The sequence below is a fragment of the Panulirus ornatus genome, chromosome 73 (genome assembly GCF_036320965.1).
Source record: "Panulirus ornatus isolate Po-2019 chromosome 73, ASM3632096v1, whole genome shotgun sequence".
Classification (NCBI taxonomy): domain Eukaryota; kingdom Metazoa; phylum Arthropoda; class Malacostraca; order Decapoda; family Palinuridae; genus Panulirus; species Panulirus ornatus.
The window spans coordinates 6,043,740-6,067,458 of record NC_092296.1 but is presented as its reverse complement, the minus strand read 5'-3'; the positions used below and the strand labels follow the sequence as shown (position 1 = coordinate 6,067,458).

General features: G+C 49.0%; 1 protein-coding gene across 1 annotated transcript in view; it reads left to right on the top strand.

Annotated features, from left to right (window-relative positions):
* LOC139748209 (uncharacterized) overlaps positions 1–19,324 on the top strand; it is a 160,199-nt gene extending 140,875 nt beyond the window's left edge. Inside the window, exons 8-17 of the mRNA XM_071661033.1 lie at positions 2,743–2,892; positions 3,532–3,782; positions 4,314–4,549; positions 4,741–4,915; positions 5,493–5,800; positions 6,930–7,143; positions 7,562–7,684; positions 9,247–9,375; positions 9,689–9,855; positions 10,387–19,324. Coding sequence (XP_071517134.1) covers positions 2,743–2,892; positions 3,532–3,782; positions 4,314–4,549; positions 4,741–4,915; positions 5,493–5,800; positions 6,930–7,143; positions 7,562–7,684; positions 9,247–9,375; positions 9,689–9,855; positions 10,387–17,899 — 9,266 coding nt within the window. The 3' untranslated portion in view covers positions 17,900–19,324. The remainder of the gene's footprint in view (positions 1–2,742; positions 2,893–3,531; positions 3,783–4,313; positions 4,550–4,740; positions 4,916–5,492; positions 5,801–6,929; positions 7,144–7,561; positions 7,685–9,246; positions 9,376–9,688; positions 9,856–10,386) is intronic.
* The last annotated feature ends 4,395 nt before the right edge of the window (positions 19,325–23,719 follow it).

Genomic DNA, 23,719 nt, shown 5'->3' with positions numbered 1-23,719 from the left:
TCGTGTTGTTGACACCGTCTCACACAAGACCAACTTTGCCTTCCCTCCCGCGCAGGTGCACATCAACCCATCGAGTTGATGTGCATCTTTCATTTCTTGTTCTCGATGACCAATGGGGAGGAGGGAGGCGCACACACACACACACACACACACACACACACACACACACACACACACACACACACACACACTCACACATGACGTACAAGGGGGCCCAGATCACGCAGGAGACATACACCACACACACTCACATAGGGTGGCAGACGCGACTGGCTCGCTGAATATGGGTCTGATTTTCCTTTCTGGGGGAAAAATGGTCGAGTCTTGCCTCGTGCTGTATCTGCCACGCGTCTCCAGCTCAGCTCAGAGATGAATCGGTAATTGGATTTCACAGTTGGTCGGAGGGGAAGGTCGATTCATTTTACAAGTCTATTTTTTCCACCATGGCTTTCCTCTTTTCGCTACATATGATGATTTTGCCAGGGATATATATATATATATATATATATATATATATATATATATATATATATATATATATATATATATATATATATATGCTGGTGACTGAGTTTGGTAAAGTGTGTGAAAGAAGAAAGTTAAGAGTAAATGTGAATAAGAGCAAGGTAATTAGGTACAGTAGGGTTGAGGGTCAAGTCAATTGGGAGGTAAGTTTGAATGGAGAAAAACTGGAGGAAGTAAAGTGTTTTAGATATCTGGGAGTGGATCTGGCAGCGGATGGAGCCATGGAAGCGGAAGTGGATCATAGGGTGGGGGAGGGGGCGAAAATCCTGGGAGCCTTGAAGAATGTGTGGAAGTCGAGAACATTATCTCGGAAAGCAAAAATGGGTATGTTTGAAGGAATAGTGGTTCCAACAATGTTGTATGGTTGCGAGGCGTGGGCTATGGATAGAGTTGTGCGCAGGAGGATGGATGTGCTGGAAATGAGATGTTTGAGGACAATGTGTGGTGTGAGGTGGTTTGATCGAGTAAGTAACGTAAGGGTAAGAGAGATGTGTGGAAATAAAAAGAGCGTGGTTGAGAGAGCAGAAGAGGGTGTTTTGAAATGGTTTGGGCACATGGAGAGAATGAGTGAGGAAAGATTGACCAAGAGGATATATGTGTCGGAGGTGGAGGGAACGAGGAGAAGTGGGAGACCAAATTGGAGGTGGAAAGATGGAGTGAAAAAGATTTTGTGTGATCGGGGCCTGAGCATGCAGGAGGGTGAAAGGAGGGCAAGGAATAGAGTGAATTGGATCGATGTGGTATACCGGGGTTGACGTGCTGTCAGTGGATTGAATCAGGGCATGTGAAGCGTCTGGGGTAAACCATGGAAAACTGTGTAGGTATGTATATTGGCGTGTGTGGACGTATGTATATACATGTGTATGGGGGTGGGTTGGGCCATTTCTTTCGTCTGTTTCCTTGCGCTACCTCGCAAACGCGGGAGACAGCGACAAAGCAAAAAAAAAAAAAAAAAAATATATATATATACATATATATAAACGATTTAATCTCATTGACTGAGGATTTGGAGTTATTAACTGGGAGTTAATGGGGCGTAAGGGTAACTTTAGCATCCCCACTGCGTCTCGTCTGGCAATGGGGCGGAGCTTGGCGGCTCTGACGTCACTGGTGTTTTGATGGTGACGGCGGCGTCAGTGGGCGGCCCAGGGCGCTCCCGCTCCCCCCTCCGGAGGGCCGCCCCCGAGGGCGGGGTTAATGTAATATTTCTCCCCTGAAAAATATAGTTAGGGGGGGTTATTAGACGTTGCCCTGGGCGGCGGTCGTCTACTTCCCTGCGATTGCAACGTAAATAACCAGGGAGAGAGATGTATACGCTACCATTGACGGCTGCGAGGTCTGCCATGGACATTCAACCTCTTGAGTCAGTGAGGTCAAGGTCAGGCGAGGTCACATAGTAGGATATCACCGAATGTCAGACGGAAGCTTGCACAGCTTTTCTGAATAGATATTTTGGAAGGTCTTGTTTGATTTTCAATATATATATATATATATATATATATATATATATATATATATATATATATATATATATATATATATATATAAAGAAGTCATGGTGTCTTGTTTCGTACTGTAAACAAATTCATTCATTGTCAACAAACGTCAGTAGAGTGACGAACCCAACAGATGCCGGGATGGTGTTGACCTTTGACCTTGCATGGTTGACACTGGGCCATCAGACGAGTTCGAGGCAGCTGGTGAAGGTTGAGGGGGGTGGGGGAGGGGAGGAGGGAAGAACCACCGCTGTCCCAGCTGGTTAATTCAACAGGTGGCTTTCGCCTCCATCGTCTCGGGGTAGGAAGCAGCTGTGTGGCTCAGCTGAGCTAACTCAGCGGTCCTTCATATATTCTCTCTCTCTCTCTCTCTCTCTCTCTCTCTCTCTCTCTCTCTCTCTCTCTCTCTCTCTCTCTCTCTCTCTCTCTCTCTCTCAGTCACATCCATTTATTCCCCTTTCCTCAGCGTCAGACCCAACATATGACGATAGTATATAGTAATTTTATTTTTTTTAATCAAACTTGGTTCATTTCTTCATCATGGTTGACACACTCTTTATCACTGAGCAACCACATGAACCTCTGCCCAATCGTCAATGTAGAACTTGTCATCAACGAAGACATGACGTGCCACAGCGTGAGCCTGTGTGGCTTCGGTGGTGCTTGGCGATCTATGTTACGGTCGAGACTACCGTGTGACGGTGTTTGTGACGCGTTACAGATGGCTGCGGTGAGGTGAGCCCCAGAGCCGAGGTTGTCTGTTACTACAGCAGCCAGGAGCCCTCTTCCCACCTGGACCCCTGCAAATGCACCATCCTCGTGGACTCCAACACCGGCCTCGACTCCAGCTTGAGGCTCACATCCCCTACAGGTAGGTCCTCCTCCTTCAGCAGTGGCTCCTCTTAGTTCCTCCTCCTTCAGCAGTGGCTCCTCTTAGTTCCTCCTCCTTCAGCAGTGGCTCCTCTTAGTTCCTCCTCCTTCAGTAGTGGCTCCTCTTAGGTCCTCCTCCTTCAGTAGTGGCTCCTCTTAGGTCCTCCTCCTTCAGTAGTGGCTCCTCTTAGGTCCTCCTCCTTCAGTAGTGGCTCCTCTTAGGTCCTCCTCCTTCAGTAGTGGCTCCTCTTAGGTCCTCCTCCTTCAGTAGTGGCTCCTCTTAGGTCCTCCCCCTTCAGTAGTGGCTCCTCTTAGGTCCTCCTCCTTCAGTAGTGGCTCCTCTTAGGTCCTCCTCCTTCAGTAGTGGCTCCTCTTAGGTCCTCCTCCTTCAGCAGTGGCTCCTCTGCAATGCTCCTCCTCATTTACTATGTGCAGTGGACACTTCATCGTCTGCTTAGAATATGAGTAATGGCTTTAATGAGGAATGATGAGGCTTCGACCCCTCATAATCGTTTGGTAGAGGACGACTGGCTAATCTTAAGTCACCATAACGTCGCAAGATTTAGAAAAGACATTTATTCTCTGTCCGTCTGGTAATATATATATATTTTTTTTTTTTTCTTTTAACGTTGTGTTCCAGACTTCTCAGAGCTGCACGCCCTGAAGAAGACGAACCCCGGCCTGAAAGTGGTGGCGTCTGTGGGCGGGAGGAACGTCAAGACCGAGACCTTCTCTCTCCTCACCGCCTCCGTGGAGGGCATGGCCAATTTCACGGAGGGCGCCGCCGCCTTCGTGGCCCAGAACAAGCTGGACGGCATCGAGGTGGACTGGCGGTGGCCGGGACACAACGGCGGTGCCAAGGAGAGGGAAGATTTCACCACGCTCATGAAGGTAACTTGAGGCCGTAACTGCGTAACGTCGCCACGTTCACCTGGGAACATGCGCGTCACGCAGTCAGGAAGTTAAAGATGTTGACACCAGGTTATATAGACTAGAAACGCCCCACATTGGATGGTCTGGGTTCACATTTCGAACCATAGACATCTCTCACCCTAGCCTCAGTCCCACTTCAACCCTCCTCTCCTCCTACTCACACACACACACACACACACACACACACACACACACACACACACACACACGTCTTACCCTCTAGATGACTTCTTTACCGCCAAATCCGAAACAAAAGATTGTTTAGCACTTAACAGTCAAAGGGGTTAAATCAGTTCATTGATAGAAAAGAAGATTTTTGGATTTTATTCCTTCGTTCCATCACTGAACGCGTTCAAAGCCTTATTATACACCCTTGATTGGCTGGTTTTTTTTATTATTATTGTTGATAAGCTTCGCTGTCCTCGTCTGCAGTTTTCTGATGGTGTGACTGAAGGTCAGAGGTTTAGTATCCGTCATGTTCCCCCACAGGTTCTGCGACTGGTTCTGGATCAGCGAGTCCACAGCGTAAGTCGTCGCAGTGCCGCAGGTAAAGAGGAGGAGGAGAAAGACGAAGTCGTCGCAGACTCCACGACCACGACCGAGATCCCAGCGGACGACCAAGAGACCCAGACGGAGACGACGGAGGCGACGACGGAGGTAACTTCGGAAGACATCGTGGACGTCGAAGTGACTACCACCCTGCCAGGCCTGGAGGAGGAGGCAAGGTGCGTCTCTAGCTCGCCTGTGGTTCTTAGAAACCGAGTCGTTCATCTGTCATGCCTTCTGAAAGACGTGTATTCTTATACCCACGTTAACTGTCAAGATATTTGTCAATATTGGTGTTATATGTTATTTGTTCTTTCACGGTTTGATGACCATACGTGTGCAGATACTAACATGACAGCTGGTGTTACAGTTTGGGGTCAGACTACCTGGTCCTTGAGTCAGGCTCCGAGTACGAGGTGACCCTGCGACCCACCCAATCTGAGGTAAGGTTCAGGGTCAAGGGCAACACAATGAAGGAGAGAGAGGAGAGAAAAGGCAATACAAAGTCAACCAAGCGACCTTTCCGAGGCCGTGTTAAGTTCAGAGTGAGTCGAAACGTATAACTTGCTTTAAAAGTTGCTCCGTCTTCAACTTGCCCAATGCATCTTCCCCGTCGTTCACCTGGATGAACATTCTACTGTAGTAGACTGGTTGTATTTTTTTCACCCCCGTGAAGCTCTTGTAACTTGTACCTGAGTGTGGCTGGAAGATAACTCGTCCATCAGACGACGAGGCTCTGGGGCAGGCACGAAGGCATCACCGGGTGGTGGGGTCTCTGGTGTCTGTGTTCAGTGCCACACACTCGTCTGATGGTGACGATGGAGGCCCGTGGACACGCCCCTCACCGCTTGTAGACTGTCCCGTAGACTCTTTTGTCTCGTAGCAGCACGATGGTGCCCTTGTTGTTGATACCTCTCGCCTCCTTCCTCTCTCACTGAGTTTTCCCTCATTACGACACAGCGTGAGGTCCTCACGCTGTGTTTTCTGGCCTGATTTCCCGATAACGAGTTGTCCCTCGTGTGTACAATATCCTCATGATCATGATACGAAATATGCTCTGTATAACTCGTCCCTACAGACACCTCCTGCTTCACCAGTCACAAAAAAGACATTCATTTCTAGGACTACTTTAACGTGGATGGCTTGATCACCACCACCACCACCACCACCACCACAAGCACAACTACCACGTCTTCTACCACCGCCTCGCCCCTGTCGACCACCGTCCCCTCCAATGCCACTGGCTGGAAGATCGCCAAGTCGTCGCAAACGAAGGCTGACGACGAGGACGTGGCCACACAGAGGAGTCCCCTGAGTGTCGCGGAGCCCCAGCTGACGAGGAGGAAGATCCCAGACACCATTCTGATGATGACCGTCGCCCCCTGCCCCGAGTACATCGTCAAGGGCTACAACCTGAAGGAGTTGGCCAAGTAAGTACTTGCACCCTCAGGCTTTTCACCTGTGGCAGCTTCCGCCTCTCATGTGTAGCTCAGACTAAGCCACAGCCAGCTCATGACGCACACGTCTCTCACTCACACTCACACAACTCTCTCACACTCACACAACTCTCTCACACTCACACAACTCTCTCACTAGCACTGAATATCGTTCAATCATTACCTCCGTCACAAGATATGACCATCATGAGTTAACCTGGGTCCTCCAAACGCTTCATGTGATGTAGGATGGTAGGGTTCACGGACTGCAGGAGCTCATGTCGTCATTGTACTCTGGCAGGATCGTGGACCTGTTCAGCCTGCCGACCCACAACCTGACGGAGGAGCATAGACCAGAGGATAAGATCGAAACCTTCCACCACTCCAGGCTCATGGGCGTGTCCTGACCTACAAAATGCGGTAGGTCTGCTGCACTGAGGTCAAAGGGCCACATGTGCACCTAAGGTGTTTGTGTGTGTGTGTGTGTGTGTGTGTGTGTGTAAATGTAATGGATTTACAGTTATGATGATGATAGAAGAGACGACGCACTTGTGTATGTTTAAGTCAGGACGTAATCACTTTGTACGTAGTCCACACAGACAGACCTCCATCTTAGCAGACTCATATCAACAGTACCATGGTCAGTATGGACAAGGTCGCTGGACTCACCTCCATCACTCATGAGTAACATTTACCTCGGCTGAGTCTACAACTCTGTGTTGAATCTCGGATGTTATGAATACATATATTTTGATCATGTACTGAGGAAACACTGAAAGTTTCCTTTTCATGGTGTACATTGTAATGTAAACATCTAAGTCTATAGAACTAAACGAGTGAGGAAGGTTGGAATCTGGGCCAGAAATGGAATTCAGTGTATGTGTTTTCCCTCAGTGCATTCGGGAAGCTCAAAAATATTCTTATGATGGAGTGAGAGGCGTGGAGTGGACGATCGTGGAGTGGGATGTGAGTGAGTGGTGAAGGAGGGCCTCGTCTGGCATAGAGGCCAAGGCACCAGAATTCGTCCTTAGACGTGAATGTCTGATGTAATGATGCAGTTGGGTATAGAGTGTCTGTATGATTTTCTCAGAAGGGAAAACCTCGTATTGGTTTAATGATGAAGCCGCTCTACCTGGATGGCTACTGATGACCCGGTCTGGGTGTTTCACATCTTGCAGGACTCACTGGTGGACCTCGTGGTCAGCCTGGGCGTGCCCCTGGACCGCCTCGTCATCGGGATCCCCGTCACGGCTGCCGTCTTCACCCTGCGGGATCCTGAATTCAACACGCCGAGATCTCCCGCCCTTGACCTGCCAGTCTTCACGCCCTACAAGCAGGTCAGTGTGTGGCGTCCCCTTCCCCATACCACATACGACCTCCTCAGTACCTCCCTCACCAACACACACATGCATCTCCCCCTAAGTAACACACCCTGATGCATCCCTCCCCTTAAATGTCTATCTAAACACACACACACACACACACACACACACACACACACACACACACACACACACACACACACACACACACACACACACACACACACACACACACACACACACACACACACACACACACACACACACACGCCTACCCTGCGGCCTTCACTGACGGGAGAAACAATTGTGTATAAAAAAAAAAAGTCAATGAATATGTAAGTACAAACATGGACAGATGGATGAAGCAGTATGTATTGTCTACGTCCTTAATGATTCAAGTATATCACAGACTGATGCTCCTCTTCATTTCCAGGCGTGTACCATGATGGAGACTGGAAACTGGACGGTGGAACGGGACGAGGACCTGACAGGCCCTTACGCCTTCCTGAACGACACGTGGATGGCTTTCGACGACCCGACCAGCACGAAGATCAAGGTGGGGGAAGGTGACCTGCTCGCTGACGACCACAGACAGAACCAGACATGCCTGAGGCTTGTGAGGAAGACGACTCTAAAGACATGAGGAAAAGAACAGAGTGACGCTCTGGCCTGACCAGAGAATGTTTGCAGAAGCTGGCCGCATCTGATGTATGTTTGCAGATGTTGGCCGCATCTGATGAATGCGAAAATTCAGTTTTGTGACTGTGAACTGTGGCTGAGACATGCTTTGTTACGTCGGTACGAACTTATGTTGCCCCTGGTTAGTGGTGAGAACACAATGAACGTAGACGACTTTAGGAAAAAAAACAACAAAAGCGAGGTTTTGAGATAAGACAGCAGACAATGACTTTTGTGAGATAGTGTAGAATCAAAAGACATGTTTCAGTTCCGAGAAGATTCAAGCCATAGATGACTTTGTCACGTAAGCTGTGAGTATTTCCATGAAAGTAAAGTAATAACCACAAGTAGTGACGTGTGTACGGGTGAGCATATGATTAATGCCAGACGTCAATACATTGTGGTGGTTGTGACTAGAGACAATGGACGAAGGGTCGGTCCCTTCACAACAAAGTGAAAAGAACCTAAAGTGACCCATAACCAAGGGCAAATGTTAAGGAATTTCATCATAAAGTAATGAAATACCTTCAGGAAAAGTGCATTGTGGTGTTTATATATCTGACTCTTGTGTAGCACTGGATAACTCTGCATTGTTTACAAGAAGACTGTGAGGACTGTGGGTAGCGAGTGAACTGTATTTACACTAGAAATGAGAGAACTGTAAGTACATGAGAAGCGGGAGGACTATCACCCAGATGTTGCACTAGAACAAGAGACCTATAGCACTTCACACGCAGGTGGGAACATGGCACAACCTCCCCATTAAACACGTGACAAACGGTCATGGACGAAAACCCTGGGGCACGCCTGATCGAAGCTGGTTCGAACCTCCTCTACTGACGGTCAGAGATAGTGAGTTCGACGCAGCTGTGACCAGGCGTGTGGTGCAGCTCCGGGCACGTCCCAGGACTCTTGTCCGAGACTGTTACACTCAGACGCACATCAGATGTGACCCAACGACTCAAAGTTTTGCTTCACGTCAGGTCATGACACCAGGAGACTGAGGGATGATGTGGGAGGCTCCGGCATCTCCTGCACAGCACACGAAGAGAAGGGCATCGAAACTGCTAAGTATAGACAAAAGACATTGAATTTTTTTTTTCCTTGTCTTGAGATTTTCTGTCCAACTCATCTCGTAAAACAACGTATGTACTTTAGACTATGTCTTCTTCTTGTACTGTCTTTACTTAATTTGTTTTACCTTCATTTCTTCATAGTCTGAGCTTTCCCTGTCTCTTCCAATAGCTTATTTAGATAATGTCGTCCGACATGTGATTCTGTATTTATGTATACAGTTCATGGCGTCTGACCATCTCCATGTAAATGATATCTTTCCCCAACTCCTTCTCGTATATAACATCCTGCACACCTGTCTCTCCCACTGTTGCTTAACTGTTACTTAACGAACGTACTCAACTTGTCTTCTGTACGTGGCGGCAGAGCAAGTACGTGTTGCTGCGAGGCCTGGCGGGGGCGGCCGTACGTGACGTAGACCAGGAGGACTGGGAGGACGCGTGTGGCCAAGGACCGTACCCGATCCTCTCCGCCGTGTACGACACCTTCACGCAGGTAATGCTGCTGCTGCTGCTGCCTCCCACACACACACACAGCAGCAGCACACAGTCTTAACTCACTGGGGATTTGCCCTTTTGTGTTGATATGTGCTGAAGGATTTGATAACCACATAACTGACCACTTATGAAATGAAGTATACTTTTATGTATACACATAAACATGCCAGATGCACGTGAGGACACACACACACACACACACACACACACACACACACACACACACACACACACACACACACACACACAGAAGTATAAGTAGTAAGTGTGGACAGCATGTAACCCCGCGTTGCACCACCTTCCCTCAACAGCTGGCCAGGACGCCACGACGCGCCGTGCTGCAGAGTCTGGTAGATGACTTGCAGGCTGCCGAGTCCTCCTTCAGTTCCTCCTACGTCGCCTCTTCTAGGGACTTCCGCAGCTCCCCCTTCAGGATAGTCAGGATCGTGGACCGGACTGGAGCTATCAAGGCCCTCAGGTGCGTCGAAGGATGCCCTCGTAACGATTGGGTGTAAACCATATCCTCAACTCAAGGAGCACAACAGTACGACCCTCGAGCCAAGGTCAGGTCGAACACTAGGCTATATCGTGCCCAGTGGTCGTACTGTCGTGTCCAGTGGTCGTACTGTTGTGCTCAGTGGTCTGTGCATTATACTTCAGAGGTTGATAATGTTACCAAGTGAGGCCATTTGTAGCAAACACATCTCAGCTGAGCAGCCAGTATGAAAACATATGCTCGTCTGCTTACGCTTATTTTTCCTTTATAATTTGAGGAATGTTTTGTTTTCTGTTCATGATAATACTTGGATATCTATATCATTAAGGGATCTGCTAGCAGAGTCCAGGACCTGATGCTTGATTTTGATGTGTTTATTTAAGAACAAATACGATTGTCAGGCTTTTTTATTCATCTAGGTTCTGAGGAACTGTGTGACTTAAAGTGTTCAACGTCTGACATGTCAAGATGTCCTGAGCATATGTGATGGTAACGTTGTTCCTTCCTCCACAGAGACACCAAGGAGTCCAGGTTTGAGTGTTCCCGTCAGGGGTACTACCGGGACCCAGCAGACTGCTCCCAGTTCTACCGGTGCGTCAAGTTCAACCAGTACGTGGATGACTTCACTGTTTTCGAGTACTCCTGCCCGCCCGGCTTAGTGTTTGACGACCGGTGGGAAGTGTGCGCCTGGCCCTCCGCCGCCCCGCCCTGCGACGGATCCTCTGAGATCTTCCCTGTCCCTCGCAGGAAGTTCGTCTGTCCTGGAGAAGGATACTTCACCGACCCAGAGAACTGTCGCTGGTTCTTCGCCTGCAGGGACTACTACGGCAACGGCACCTACTTCCAGTATGAGTTCAGATGTCCCTTCGGTCTTGCCTATGATGAGGATAATGGCATCTGTAACTGGCCATGGTTAGTGGGTGGCTGTGGGTTCAGTGGACAGATTCCAGAGGGCTATGATGACCTATCCGTGGGCGCTGTGCCCGTGCGAGTGGACGCTATTGCAGGAAGTGGATTTGGCCGAGGGAAGACCATAGGCGGTGGTCCCCCGCCGTCTCAGACCCTTTATGGAGGGTCTGGAGGGAACAGAGAGAGCTGTGTAGACTGTGGATCTGTGGAGATCTCCATCTCAGGTCAAGGAGTATATAGCGCCGAGAGAGGTATCATAGTGTCCTCTGACCTGAGTAATGAGCGACTCTCATACAAGAAGTACTTGGCCTCTGAACAAGACAAACTTGGCTCCGGCAAGTCAAGAGGAACTGCTCATGGACGTGGGAGGCAAGATGACAGAGATTTCTCTCTAGCCTTTGGATCAGCTACAGCCCATTTCGGTGGGCGTGGAACCTCCTCAAGTGGTCATGGAGGTCAAGGACATCAGTTTGGACGACCATCACAGGGATCAGGTGCTTCCATCTCCGGCAGCAGACACTCGTCTGCCACCTTCCCAGCTTACGAATATAATGCACCTGCCACCGACTCCATACCAACCCCGTCTGTGTCTACCACCTCTGGTTATGACTACTCGGAGCCTCATCAGTCCCTCCGTCCCGCACATTTCCAACCTTCCCGAAGACCCTCAGCTTCTCAGGCAGCTACATCTTCCTCCGGCCATTCCTTCTCTGCTCCTTCAACCACTTCGCCTTTCGTTCGAAAGCCATCAGCTTCCCACACTCCCTCCGTTGCTTTGGCTCCTAGACCATCGCATTTCTTCACACCTGCAACCTCCGCCCCTTCAACGAAGCCATCTGGATACACCTACTCAACGCCTTCAACTTCTTTCAGCCCCACGTCTTCCAGAGCCACACCAAGACCTGACTCAAGTTCCAGACCAACGTCTTCCTTCTCGCGTGTTACCAGTGCTCCCTCTTTTGCTGCCTCTTCGCAGGATTCCTCTGAAGAATCAGACCATTCTGATGGTTCATACAGACCTTCGAGCTCCAGAAGACCCAAGCCAGTAGGTTCTATTTCCGTCTCTAAGCCATCGTCAGTTACATCAGCTCCAGGAAGATTCCCGTCCCAGACTTCCTTAGGTTCCCAGACATCCAGACCACTTTCTCAGATCCCCAGTGGTTCTTCTTCATCCCAATCGGGATCTTCTAGTGGGTACACTTACCCTGAACCAAGCCAGCCATTCAATCCTTTCCTTCCAAGCACATCTCAGTCTAGGCCATCATCATCCAAGGTCCCATCTGGAAGTTCCTTCGTTCCATCACGGCCTTACAGACCCGCGACTGACGATAGCTCTGAGGAATCTCTGGATCATGGCTTCGGTTCCCATCCCTCCACCGCGCGGCCATCTACTGGTTATTCCTACTCACCGCCATCCACACCTTTTGATCACGACAGTTCTTCCAGCAGCCAGTCATCGAAGCCATCACCCTCTTCCTCTTCTTCCTTCGGATCTTCAACTTCCCGACCATCAAAACCTTTCAGACCCTCGAGTGACTCTTCAAGTGAAGAAGACTCTTCTGGTGGATACTCATACCAGACACCAGCCAACCCCTTCACTCTGGTGACCAAGCCGTTCTCGTCAGCCGCCACACCCCGCCCGACCTCTCCTTCCACCTACCGACCATCTCCTCGCCCGACGCCTACTCCCTCATACGCAACAGCAGCTCGCCCAACGCCAACACCTAGCTACAGACCAACATCTCGTCCAACTCCTAGTTATAAGCCAACGCCTCGCCCCACCACAGCTCCATCATACAGACCAAGGCCTCGACCGACACCAACACCTACCCAGGTCAAGCCAACCGAAGGCTATTCTTACCAGCGACCTTCCATTCCATTCGGACCAACCTCCGCTCCTTCAGGTTCTCGTCCTCATGATTCCTCGAGTCAGTCGTCCGAGTCTGGAGGATACGTCTATGAGGCTCCGTCCGCTGAGAAATCCTTCAACCCCTTGGGTTCTCTGGCTTCAGCGAGCTCCGAGATCGGACGTCATGGTGGCGTTTCCAGTGAGTCGGATTCCTCCGCCGTGTCCCACGGGTCTCGGGGACTCAGCGGGCACCGTGGGTCTGGAAGCGCGGCTGCCATCGGTGCTTCCAGCCACTTCGGGGTTGGCGGCGCTTCAGGAAGCAGAGGGGCAACATCAGGGCGTCTCGGTGGTGGCGACGGATCGGGAGGCAGGGGTGGATCTGCTGGTGGATCAGGAAGGGGTGGTTCAGGCCGCTATGAGGGTAGTGGAGCAGGAGGTAGTGGTGGATCAGGGAGAGGCAGTTCAAGCCACTTCGGAGGTAGTGGTGGATCAAGGGGAAGTGGTAGTTTCATTGGATCGACCCACTTTGGTACAGGTAGTGGATCAGGAGGCACAGGTGGATCTGGTCACAGTCATGGGGCCGGAGCAGGTGACGCTTTTGGAGGAAGTGCAACTTCAGGACACTTTGGAGGCAGAGGTGGATCACGCGTCAGCAGTGCTTCTGGTGGCGTTACCCACTTCGGCGTTGGTAGTGGATCTGGAAGCAGAGGTGGATCAGGGGACGACAGTGATGAATATGGAAGTGGAAGGGGATCACACGGGAGCGGTACTTCTAGTGGAGTGAGCCACTTTGGTGCTGGAAGTGGATCAGGAGGTAGGGGTGGATCAGGGGGCAGTGGTGGATCAGGAGGTAGGGGTGGATCACATGGCAGTGCCTTCTCTGGTGGAGTAAGCCACTTTGGTACTGATAGTGGATCACGGGGCAGTGCCTACTCTAGTGAAGTGAGCCACTTTGGCAGCGGAAGTGGATCCGGAGGTAGGGGTGGATCAGGGGGCAGTGGTGGATCAGGAGGTAGGGGTGGATCACATGGCAGCAGTGATGAATATGAAGGTAGTATTGGATCACATGGCAGCAGTGCTAGTGGAGTGAGCCACTTTGGTGCTGGAAGTGGACCAGGAGGTAGGGGTGGATCAGGAGGCAGTGGTGGATCAGGAGGTAGGGGTGGATCAGGAGGCAGTGGTGGATCAGGAGTTAGAAGTGGATCAGGGGGCCGTGGTGGATCAGGAGGTAGGGGTGGATCACATGACAGTGCCTTCTCTAGTGGAGTGAGCCACTTTGGTACTGGTAGTGGAACACGAGGCAGTGCCTTCTCTAGTGGAGTAAACGACTTTAGCACCGGAAGTGGATCAGGAGGTAGGGGTGGATCAGGGGGCAGTGGTGGATCAGGGAGCAGTGGTGGATCAGGAGGTAGGGGTGGATCAGGGGGCAGTGGTGGATCAGGAGGTAGGGGTGGATCACATGGCAGCAGTGATGAATATGAAGGTAGTATTGGATCACATGGCAGCAGTGCTAGTGGAGTGAGCCACTTTGGTGCTGGAAGTAGATCAGGAGGTAGGGGTGGATCAGGAGGCAGTGGTGGATCAGGGGGCAGTGGTGGATCAGGAGGTAGGGGTGGATCACATGGCAGCAGTGATGAATATGAAGGTAGTATTGGATCACATGGCAGCAGTGCTAGTGGAGTGAGCCACTTTGGTGCTGGAAGTGGATCAGGAGGCATCGGTGGATCAGGAGGTAGGGGTGGATCAGGAGGTAGGGGTGGATCACATGGCAGCAGTGATGAATATGAAGGTAGTATTGGATCACATGGCAGCAGTGCTAGTGGAGTGAGCCACTTTGGTGCTGGAAGTGGATCAGGAGGTAGGGGTGGATCAGGAGGTAGGGGTGGATCAGAAGGTAGGGGTGGATCACATGGCAGCAGTGATGAATATGAAGGTAGTATTGGATCACATGGCAGCAGTGCTAGTGGAGTGAGCCACTTTGGTGCTGGAAGTGGATCAGGAGGTAGGGGTGGATCAGGAGGCAGTGGTGGATCAGGAGGTAGGGGTGGATCACATGACAGTGCATTCTCTAGTGGAGTGAGCCACTTTGGTACTGATAGTGGATCACGGGGCAGTGCCTACTCTAGTGGAGTGAGCCACTTTAGTATCGGAAGTGTATCAGGAGGTAGGGGTGGATCAGGGGGCAGTGGTGGATCAGGAGGTAGGGGTGGATCAGGAGGCAGTGGTGGATCAGAGGGTAGGGGTGGATCAGGGGGCAGTGGTGGATCAGGAGGTAGGGTTGGATCAGAGAGCAGTGGTGGATCACATGGCAGTGCCTTCTCTAGTGGAGTGAGCCACTTTGGTACTGATAGTGGATCACGGGGCAGTGCCTACTCTAGTGGAGTGAGCCACTTTAGTATCGGAAGTGGATCAGTAGGTAGGGGTGGATCAGGGGGCAGTGGTGGATCAGGAGGTAGGGGTGGATCAGGAGGTAGGGGTGGATCAGGAGGCACTGGTGGATCAGGAGGTAGGGGTGGATCACATGGCAGCAGTGATGAATACGAAGGTAGTATTGGATCACATGGCAGCAGTGCTAGTGGAGTGAGCCACTTTGGTACCGATAGTGGATCAGGAGGTAGGGGTGGATCAGGAGGTAGGGATGGATTAGGAGGCAGTGGTGGATCAGGGGGTAGGGTAGGATCAGGGGGCAGTGGTGGGTCAGGAGGTAGGTTTGGATCAGGGAGCAGTGGTGGATCATATGGCAGTGCCTTCTCTAGTGGAGTGAGCCACTTTAGTATCGGAAGTGGATCAGTAGGTAGGGGTGGATCAGGGGGCAGTGGTGGATCAGGAGGTAGGGGTGGATCAGGAGGTAGGGGTGGATCAGGAGGCACTGATGGATCAGGAGGTAGGGGTGGATCACATGGCAGTGCCTTCTCTAGTGGAGTGAGCCACTTTAGTACCGGAAGTGGATCAGGAGGTAGGGGTGGATCACATGGCAGCAGTGATGAATATGAAGGTAGTATTGGATCACATGGCAGCAGTGCCGGTGGAGTGAGCCACTTTGGTGCTGGAAGTGGATCAGGAGGTAGGGATGGATCACATGGCAGTGCCTTCTCTAGTGGAGTGAGCCACTCTGGTACCGGCAGTGGATCAGGAGGTAGTGGTGGATCAAGAGTCAGTGGTGGATCAGGAGGTAGGGGTGGATCAGGAGGTAGAGGTGGATCCAGTGTTTATTCGGCTGCTCAAGGGAGTGGAGCATCTGGAGTGATCCACTTTGGAAGCAACCGTGTGGAGAGTGAGTCGGGTCACAGTGGTTTCGCTGGTGGAAGTGGAGATCATTCTGAGGAGAGAGAACGTGAGAGCAGTGGTGGATCTGGTGCTTCCACTTCATTCAGCCACTTTGGCTCGAGTAGTGGATTTGGAGAAAGTGGAGCCTCAGGCCACTTTGGAGGCAGTGGTGGATCACGAGGTATTGATGGATCGGGAGCAAGAGGAAGTGGAGCTTCAGGCCACTTTGGAGGCAGTGGTGGATCACGAGGTATTGATGGATCGGGAGCAAGAGGAAGTGGAGCTTCAGGCCACTTTGGAGGCAGTGGTGGATCACGAGGTATTGATGGATCGGGAGCAAGAGGAAGTGGAGCTTCAGGCCACTTTGGAGTCAGTGGTGGATCACAAGGTATTGATGGATCGGGAGCAAGAGGAAGTGGAGCTTCAGGCCACTTTGGAGGCAGTGGTGGATCAACAGGTACTGATGGATCAGGATCAAGCCACTTTGGAGGTAGTGTTGTCGAGTCAGGAAGTGGAGGGGAGTCATCTAGTAGGTATGGTGGCAGTGATTCCTCTAGTGGAATTAGCCATTTCACTATCGGTGGTGGATCAGGAGGTAGCGGTGGATCAGGAGGTAGAGGTGGATTAGGAGGTAGCGGTGGATTAGGAGGTAGAGGTGGATCTGGAGGTAGCGACGGATCAGGAGGTAGAGGTGGATCAAGGGGTAGAGGTGGATCAGGAGGTAGCGACGGATCAGGAGGCAAAGGTGGATCAGGAGGTAGCGGTGGATCGGGAGGTAGCGATGGATCAGGAGGCAGAGGTGGATCAGTAGGTAGCGGTGGATCAGGAGGTAGAGGTGGATCAGGAGGTAGAGGTGGATCAGGAGATATTAGCGGATTAAGTCACTTTGGTATTGTTGATGGATCAGGTCATGGTGGATCTGGTAGAACTGGTGCCACAGGAGGTTATGGTGGATTTGGAGGCAGTGGTACTGGAGGCCATGGTGGATTTGGAGGTGGTGATGGAGGTAGTGGTGGTGTTGGCGGCCATGGTGGATTTGGAGGCACTGGTGCTGGAGGCCATGGTGGATTTGGAGGTGATGATGGAGGCAGTGGTGGTGTTGGCGGTCATGGTGGATTTGGAGGCAGTGGTGGTGTTGGCGGCCATGGTGGATTTGGAGGCAGAGGAGATGACGGAGGTTATGGTGGATTTGGAGATGGTCGTGGTGCTGGAGACAATACTATTGGAGGCCACGGTGGATTTGGAGGCAGTGGTGGTTCTGGAGGCCATGGCGGATTTGGAGGCAGTGGTAGTCCTGGAGGTCACGGTGGATTTGGAGGCAGTGGTAGTCCTGGAGGCCACGGTGGATTTGGAGGCAGTGGTGGTTCTGGAGGCCACGGTGGATTTGGAGGCAGTGGTGGTTCTGGAGGCCACGGTGGATTTGGAGGCCGTGGAGATGGAGGTAACGCTGGTGGGCGAGGCAAGGTTGGCGGCATTGGAGGCATTGGTGGAGTTGGAGGCGTTGGACCGGACGGTCCGGACGGATCTTATCCCTCTGGCTCTTCCAGCGGACGCTCGGGTTCCAGCGGTCCAGATGGACCTTATCCCTCTGGTTCTTCCAGCGGACGCTCGGGTTCCAGCGGTCCAGATGGTCCTTATCCTTCTGGTTCCTCCAGCGGTAAGTCCGGCAGGCGAGGCTCCGGGGTGGGCGCTAGGAAGTCAGTCGTAGGAGGCCCCTCCTTGGTGGCCAAGCTGACCGGCAGGAGGAAGTTCGAACGGTTCGGGCCCGGTGGACGTCGAGACTTCGACGACACCCTTGGCCCCGAGGTGTGCGAGCGCGCTGGGCTCTTCCGTCACCCCGACACGTGCGACAAGTTCTACGAGTGCTACTGGGACAGGTGGATCGAACGCTTCACCCTCCACGTCTTCAACTGTCCCATCACCATCGTGTACGACTCGGGAATCACAGCCTGTAATTGGCCCTTCAACGGCCCGCCCTGCACCGAAAACAACTACGCCTGAACCGTTCTCTCCCGCCTGTAGTTACGAACCAGACGTAAACACGGGACCTGCAACATTATCGGCAGAATTACTATTCAAACATGAAAGGGGGGGGAGGAGATCGACCCCATTGTACTTGATACTCTCATGGCACGGTTTGACGCCCTCTGGTACCACCAGGTACCAGGGAATATATATCAGCAGGTGCAATGTTGTACCTAAGTGGATGCGATCGAATACCATTGTATTGAGTCAACTGCGTATCCACATTGATAAGATATTTATTGTTATTTATTTCATATTTATTTATTAACTAATAAAACCCAGAGAGTTTGGTTACCACTACAGTTCAACTGCCGCCGTGTACTTCCTACTGAGAATATTAGTCTGAACTCGAATATTCTGTGCCAAAACAACAACAGTTCATTCAGTAGTATTTCTGTGATCAATAAATGTGCAAACAAAAAAAAATGTCAGAGGAACGCTGACCAAGCCCTCCAACACAACACATTGACAAGTTTTAAAGGAACTCAGAAAATTCTAGTTTGAAGTATTTCATTTCATGTTTGTTTAAAACTATAAAACAAAGAATTTGTATGATTAGCTACAAAATTTGATATTGATTGTGATCATATATTTTGTGTAAATGGTATGATTATTCTTCAGTTGGAGACAATACCCATCAGCCTTCATCATCTAAGGAGGATCTTCCTTCTATTCTTCTCGAGACGTTTCGATCTTGATTCGGAACTCGAGTCTTCTATTTTTCTCGAGACGTTTCGATCTTGATTCGGAACTCGAGTCTTCTATTCTTCTCGAGACGTTTCGATCTTGATTCGGAACTCGAGTCTTTTAAAGGCGACCTCTCCTGCCATACTTGTGTGTTTACTCGGCCTAATATCCTCATGATCTTCGAACTATGCTAATTTCTTTCTCGTATATTTTTCGTTTGCCTTAAATTTTTTTTTTCTCTTTGCTTCTCAAGGGTAAACTGATGCAAGTAGAGTTCCTTACAGAAACTCTGTCTTCAGATCAACTTGGGCAGGGGTCTGCATGTTGTCGTGTCCGTCTCACCTTGTGAATTTGTCAATTGTTTGTCTTAACTTCTTTTTTTGATTAATAAAGAATCAGCCACAATGAAACTTTTGGGTTTGGTCAACCGAAAATGCTTCATACACTTCCCAAGTGGGACTCTTGCCCAGCTTGGTACAGGTAATGGCTCCTACACTACCCACTTCTTCTGGTCTATGTTCAAGACTTGCTATTCCATCCACGTTCCTCGCGTGCAGTAAGATGCATGTAATAATTATTATTTTTCTATAAACAATAATTTGCTGTAGTCATTATGACCAATGTGATACTTTTTTGTACATTTCTGAATCGAATATTTTTTCCAGAGAAAATATTGTAAAATAATGTATGTAATAATAAATACGCCAATATTTACTTATATTTTTATTTTCCTAATTGTTGATTCCTGGAAATGTGCTAACTGAACAGCACTTATATGATAAATGATGTCTTGAAAATGCTACGATGATTTAAAGAGATTTTTATCTGAAAGTGTAGCACATATGATGTACTGCCATTGATAAATGAAGAAACATTGAATTCCTTTCATAACCTGAAGCAAATTCATACATGAATAAACTTAAATAAGGTTATAACTACCTTGAATTCATTCTTAAAAAAAATAGTAAATCCTTATCAGTTTTCCAAAATAAGAAAAATTGAAAAAAATACATGTAGAAAATAGTTCTAAAGATAAACTTGATTGCGAACTCTACAAAGAATATAGAAATATTTCAGTATACTTGAACGCGCTAATGAGAGTTCATTGTTTACATTAGTGTCGGATGTTGATTTTGTGAATGGGGATTATCTACACTACTTCCCAAGCCGTGTACAGAGAATGTGTTAAGCTGGATATATAGCTAATGAATGAGACAGCGAAGAAATTGTGGTGTTTAGAGGCCTAAATAGTGAATGTTTATGGAACACGCAACGATGAACTGTTACAGATGTCCAGAACAATCAAGTCACAGGTAAGTGTCATACTATTAATTTGACATAATTACCGTGTATTCCTCCTTACAAAACATCTGTTATTGTTAGATGAACACACATTAAAATCCCATGAATGTTTGAGAACTGGAAAACATTATGTTTTGTCCACAAAGTTAGCAGTTATACGTAAAGACACACTCACTGGAGGGGGTCCATCTGTGAAGTGTGTGATTCATTCTTCATAACCAAGACTTTTTCGCCTCGTTATGACAGTAATTGGTTCACCTTTGAGTCGGGTCTGTAAATACCTTATGAACGAACTCAAATTAGTCCATGGTTGGGGCATACTTTTGCCTGTTCCTTGCGAGCGACTATGAAAAAATAGAATGATTTAAATACAGTTGTATAGCGAGACACGTGTGTGCAGCTGCGCGTAGTTGAGAGTAGCGCAGTGTTAATTATCGTACATAATTCGGATATGTTTCAGATTTGTCATATAAATTGTCACGATAACTCAAGGTATAACTTTTTTTTTTTTTTTAGCATGATAAACTGCAGCGCTTCAGCCTTGGACACTTTAAAATTATGCATTTCCCCCAGATTTTGACTACTGCTGGAGGTACTTCGTTTCCACTTTTTTCTTACTGTAGGATAAACAAATGGACGCCAAGTACGTTCTTGTCGCTCACTTATCTCAAAATATTCTGATATCAGAGGAGCAGCAATGTAGCTTGATCGGAAAAGAGCTGTGTAGCGTTAGACCATTTTTTTTTTTTAATCTGTGAGTTTTAGCCGACACTAGTCGGTAGGAGGTATGAACAGCGGGATCGGCTTTTCTTCAGTAACCTAACAAAGTCTAACCTGGTGTAACAGTCATAAACGGAAGAAAATCCTAGTCGCACTTTTACGGAATCGTCGTACTCAGAATAAATTGATTATTGTCTCATAAAACGCAATCGGGATTTTCTTCTGTAAAAGTTCAAACTCCGTTGATTAGATGTGATTTAGTTAGCACTAATGGTCCATTTAATTGATTGGTGCCGCTTAAAGCGTACGAAACAATACCCACTGCCTTAAAAGAAAAAAAGAAATACTTGAACCCGAATGGTTGCCTGGATTCCCGTTAACAGAAAAGTTAACAGGTATTCACATAACACGGATTAGACCCTCTGTTAATATACCTCCCTACGTTCTCAATAACATTATCCTCTCGTTGTATCCTAACTTTACTTTATCCTTATTTGACTAGTGACAAAGATGGTAGCTTTTCCAATGATAGAGAGAAAGGTAAGGTATATTATCAAAGCCTACACCCATTTTCTTAAAAAAATAAATAGATAAATAAAGTTTTGGATATTCCGTTTTTATAACGTGTGAGTATTTGCCGTCCCTGAAATTTGTATTTACCCTTGAAGATGAGTTTTGTGGTCGTAAACAAGATAGAAGCAGGTGACTTTTTTTACTGATATATTCTTGGGTTTCCTAAGAAAATTGATATAAGGGGTTGTTTATTGTTAGTGGAGACACTTTTAGGTTGAGCTGCGTTTCAGTTCGTAAACACAGATGGAAGTATCTTTGGTATTATTACACTGGTTGCCTATATTCTTTTTTTTTTTTTCTTAATTCCTTTCACCAGTCGGTTGTTGTAGTTCGCTATATCATGCCATCGTCAGACTAAGATACAGATGTAGTTGCCTCGCATGTGCTGCTATCTACAACCTGCGTAGCTTTCAGTGCTACGATTGTTCTTAAAATCAACCCTTTAGTTAGTCTGTATCTGTATAAACTGCCCAGAATTCGACTGTGAGACTTTTGACTCACCGGACAGTTGTGAGAATATTACTAATCATTCCATGGTGTACAACATTCATTGCTTCATTAAACTCTATAATATTTCGACAATCCACCAGACAGTTTTGCCAACGCATTGTTAGGAATTTTTTGGCATGTTTAACCTATTTTCAGTTTCTCCCCTTAATTGTGCTTTACTAAGTCTCAGTACGTCTTATTCTCCACTGTTTTTTCGTGTTTCATGTCTGAAAATACTGGGTGTATATTCTGCTACGTGGCTGACCTTAATTTCGTGTCAAGTGTGTGATGTGAGGGAGGCAGCCAGGCACGAGAGCTGAGGCAGTGGTGTCATTAACCAGCCTCTCCCAGGGGCAGCAGGAAACTCATTATGGCGGGCGGCTGTTGCCAGGGAAGGAGGGGGAAGGGCTTGTAAAGTGGTGCGGAGGAGAGCTTGTAAAGGGGAGGGAAAGGGCTTGTAAGGTGGTGGGGAGGAGAGCTTGTAAAGCGGTGGTGAAGGGGCTTTGTAAGATGGTGGAGGAGGGTTTTGTATGGCGGTCGGGATGGCTTGTAAGGTGGTAAGGAGATCCTTGTTAGAAATTATGGAGGAAAGGGTTTTGAGTTGAGGGAGAGCTTGTGAGAGGTCACTGGGAGGGAGGAGGATGACTTGTAAGGGGTGGTTGGGGAGGGTATTATGGGATGTTGGAGGTGATAGTGTGTTGGTGTAAACTGCAAGAAATGTATCCCACACACCCAGCCATAAGTGAAGCTAAATTATGCACTTTATGAAGCAGTCCTTATGAGGGCTGCCAGGGCCATTACAGCGCTATCCCACACGTCTCATGACCACGGTAAGTAGCATTTTGCCACCTGGAAAAGGGCACTATTATTATCCCACTCGGTCCCCAATCCCTGTTTCGCCTGGCGACGTATATTTCCCGTCTCCAGGAAATCAATTCCAGCCTTCTTAAAAGCTCTTTTGACGTGAGGCTTTCAGGCTGAGTAATCTCTCTCTCTCTCTCTCTCTCTCTCTCTCTCTCTCTCTCTCTCTCTCTCTCTCTCTCTCTCTCTCTCTCTCTCCCCTGTGACTCCGCGCCAAAATACCTGCGTCGCATAGCGCCCCGTGCTACGCATCACTCCGCTATGCTACGCTGCGCCCCAGCTATTATGTGTTGTAATCTGACGGAGGCAAAAGGTGCCAGTATTCGCTGGAAATCGAGTCGACAACAATAGGTTCCATTGTCGCCCCCGATGCGGTAAGGCACCTTATCCGGAATATGGAATTAGGTCACTTTGAAAATGCTCTCTCTCTCTCTCTCTCTCTCTCTCTCTCTCTCTCTCTCTCTCTCTCTCTCTCTCTCTCTCTCTCAGAATTTCTTTGATATACATACGACGGGGCGGTAAAAGGTCTTTTTTCCAGAGTAGCATCACTGAATTGTACGTTCCTGATTTAGAATTCCCAGAAAAGCGTGATTGTGAGTTGCAACGTGATCTTATATAAGCTGCGATAGCCTGAGTCTCCTTGAGGAGGCGTCCTTTAGGCAGGTGTCAGAAAACAGAGTTGACCGCCTGCCGCCGGTGTCATAGCCATTCAGCTGATGTCATGACAAGACGCACAAAATGGCAGTATCGTGGTACGCCATTGAGCACGACGGCACGACCCCTTGATCACAACGTTACGACCCTCGATCACGACGGTACGACGCTCGATCACGACGGTACGACGCTCGATCACGACGGTATGACCATGACCCCACCATGACCCTCGGGTTAGGCCACATCCGTCATGCAAGAAATGATCAGGCAAGGTTTCAAGGGGTTATGGCTGTACTGTGATTGTGGGTGGGGGGGACAGCGATGTATCGACTCAAACGCCGTCTTTAAAAAGGAGGAGAATTAGTGGGTCTGTAAGCAGGGGTGTAAATATTGGACCAGCTGGTCACAGGGAGGCTTCTGTACGTGCCTGGCAGGGTCGCAAGGAGGGAGTTACGGGGGATGAAACTGTTGAAACCTTGCCTCCTGAAACGTGAAACTTAACTGCCAAGA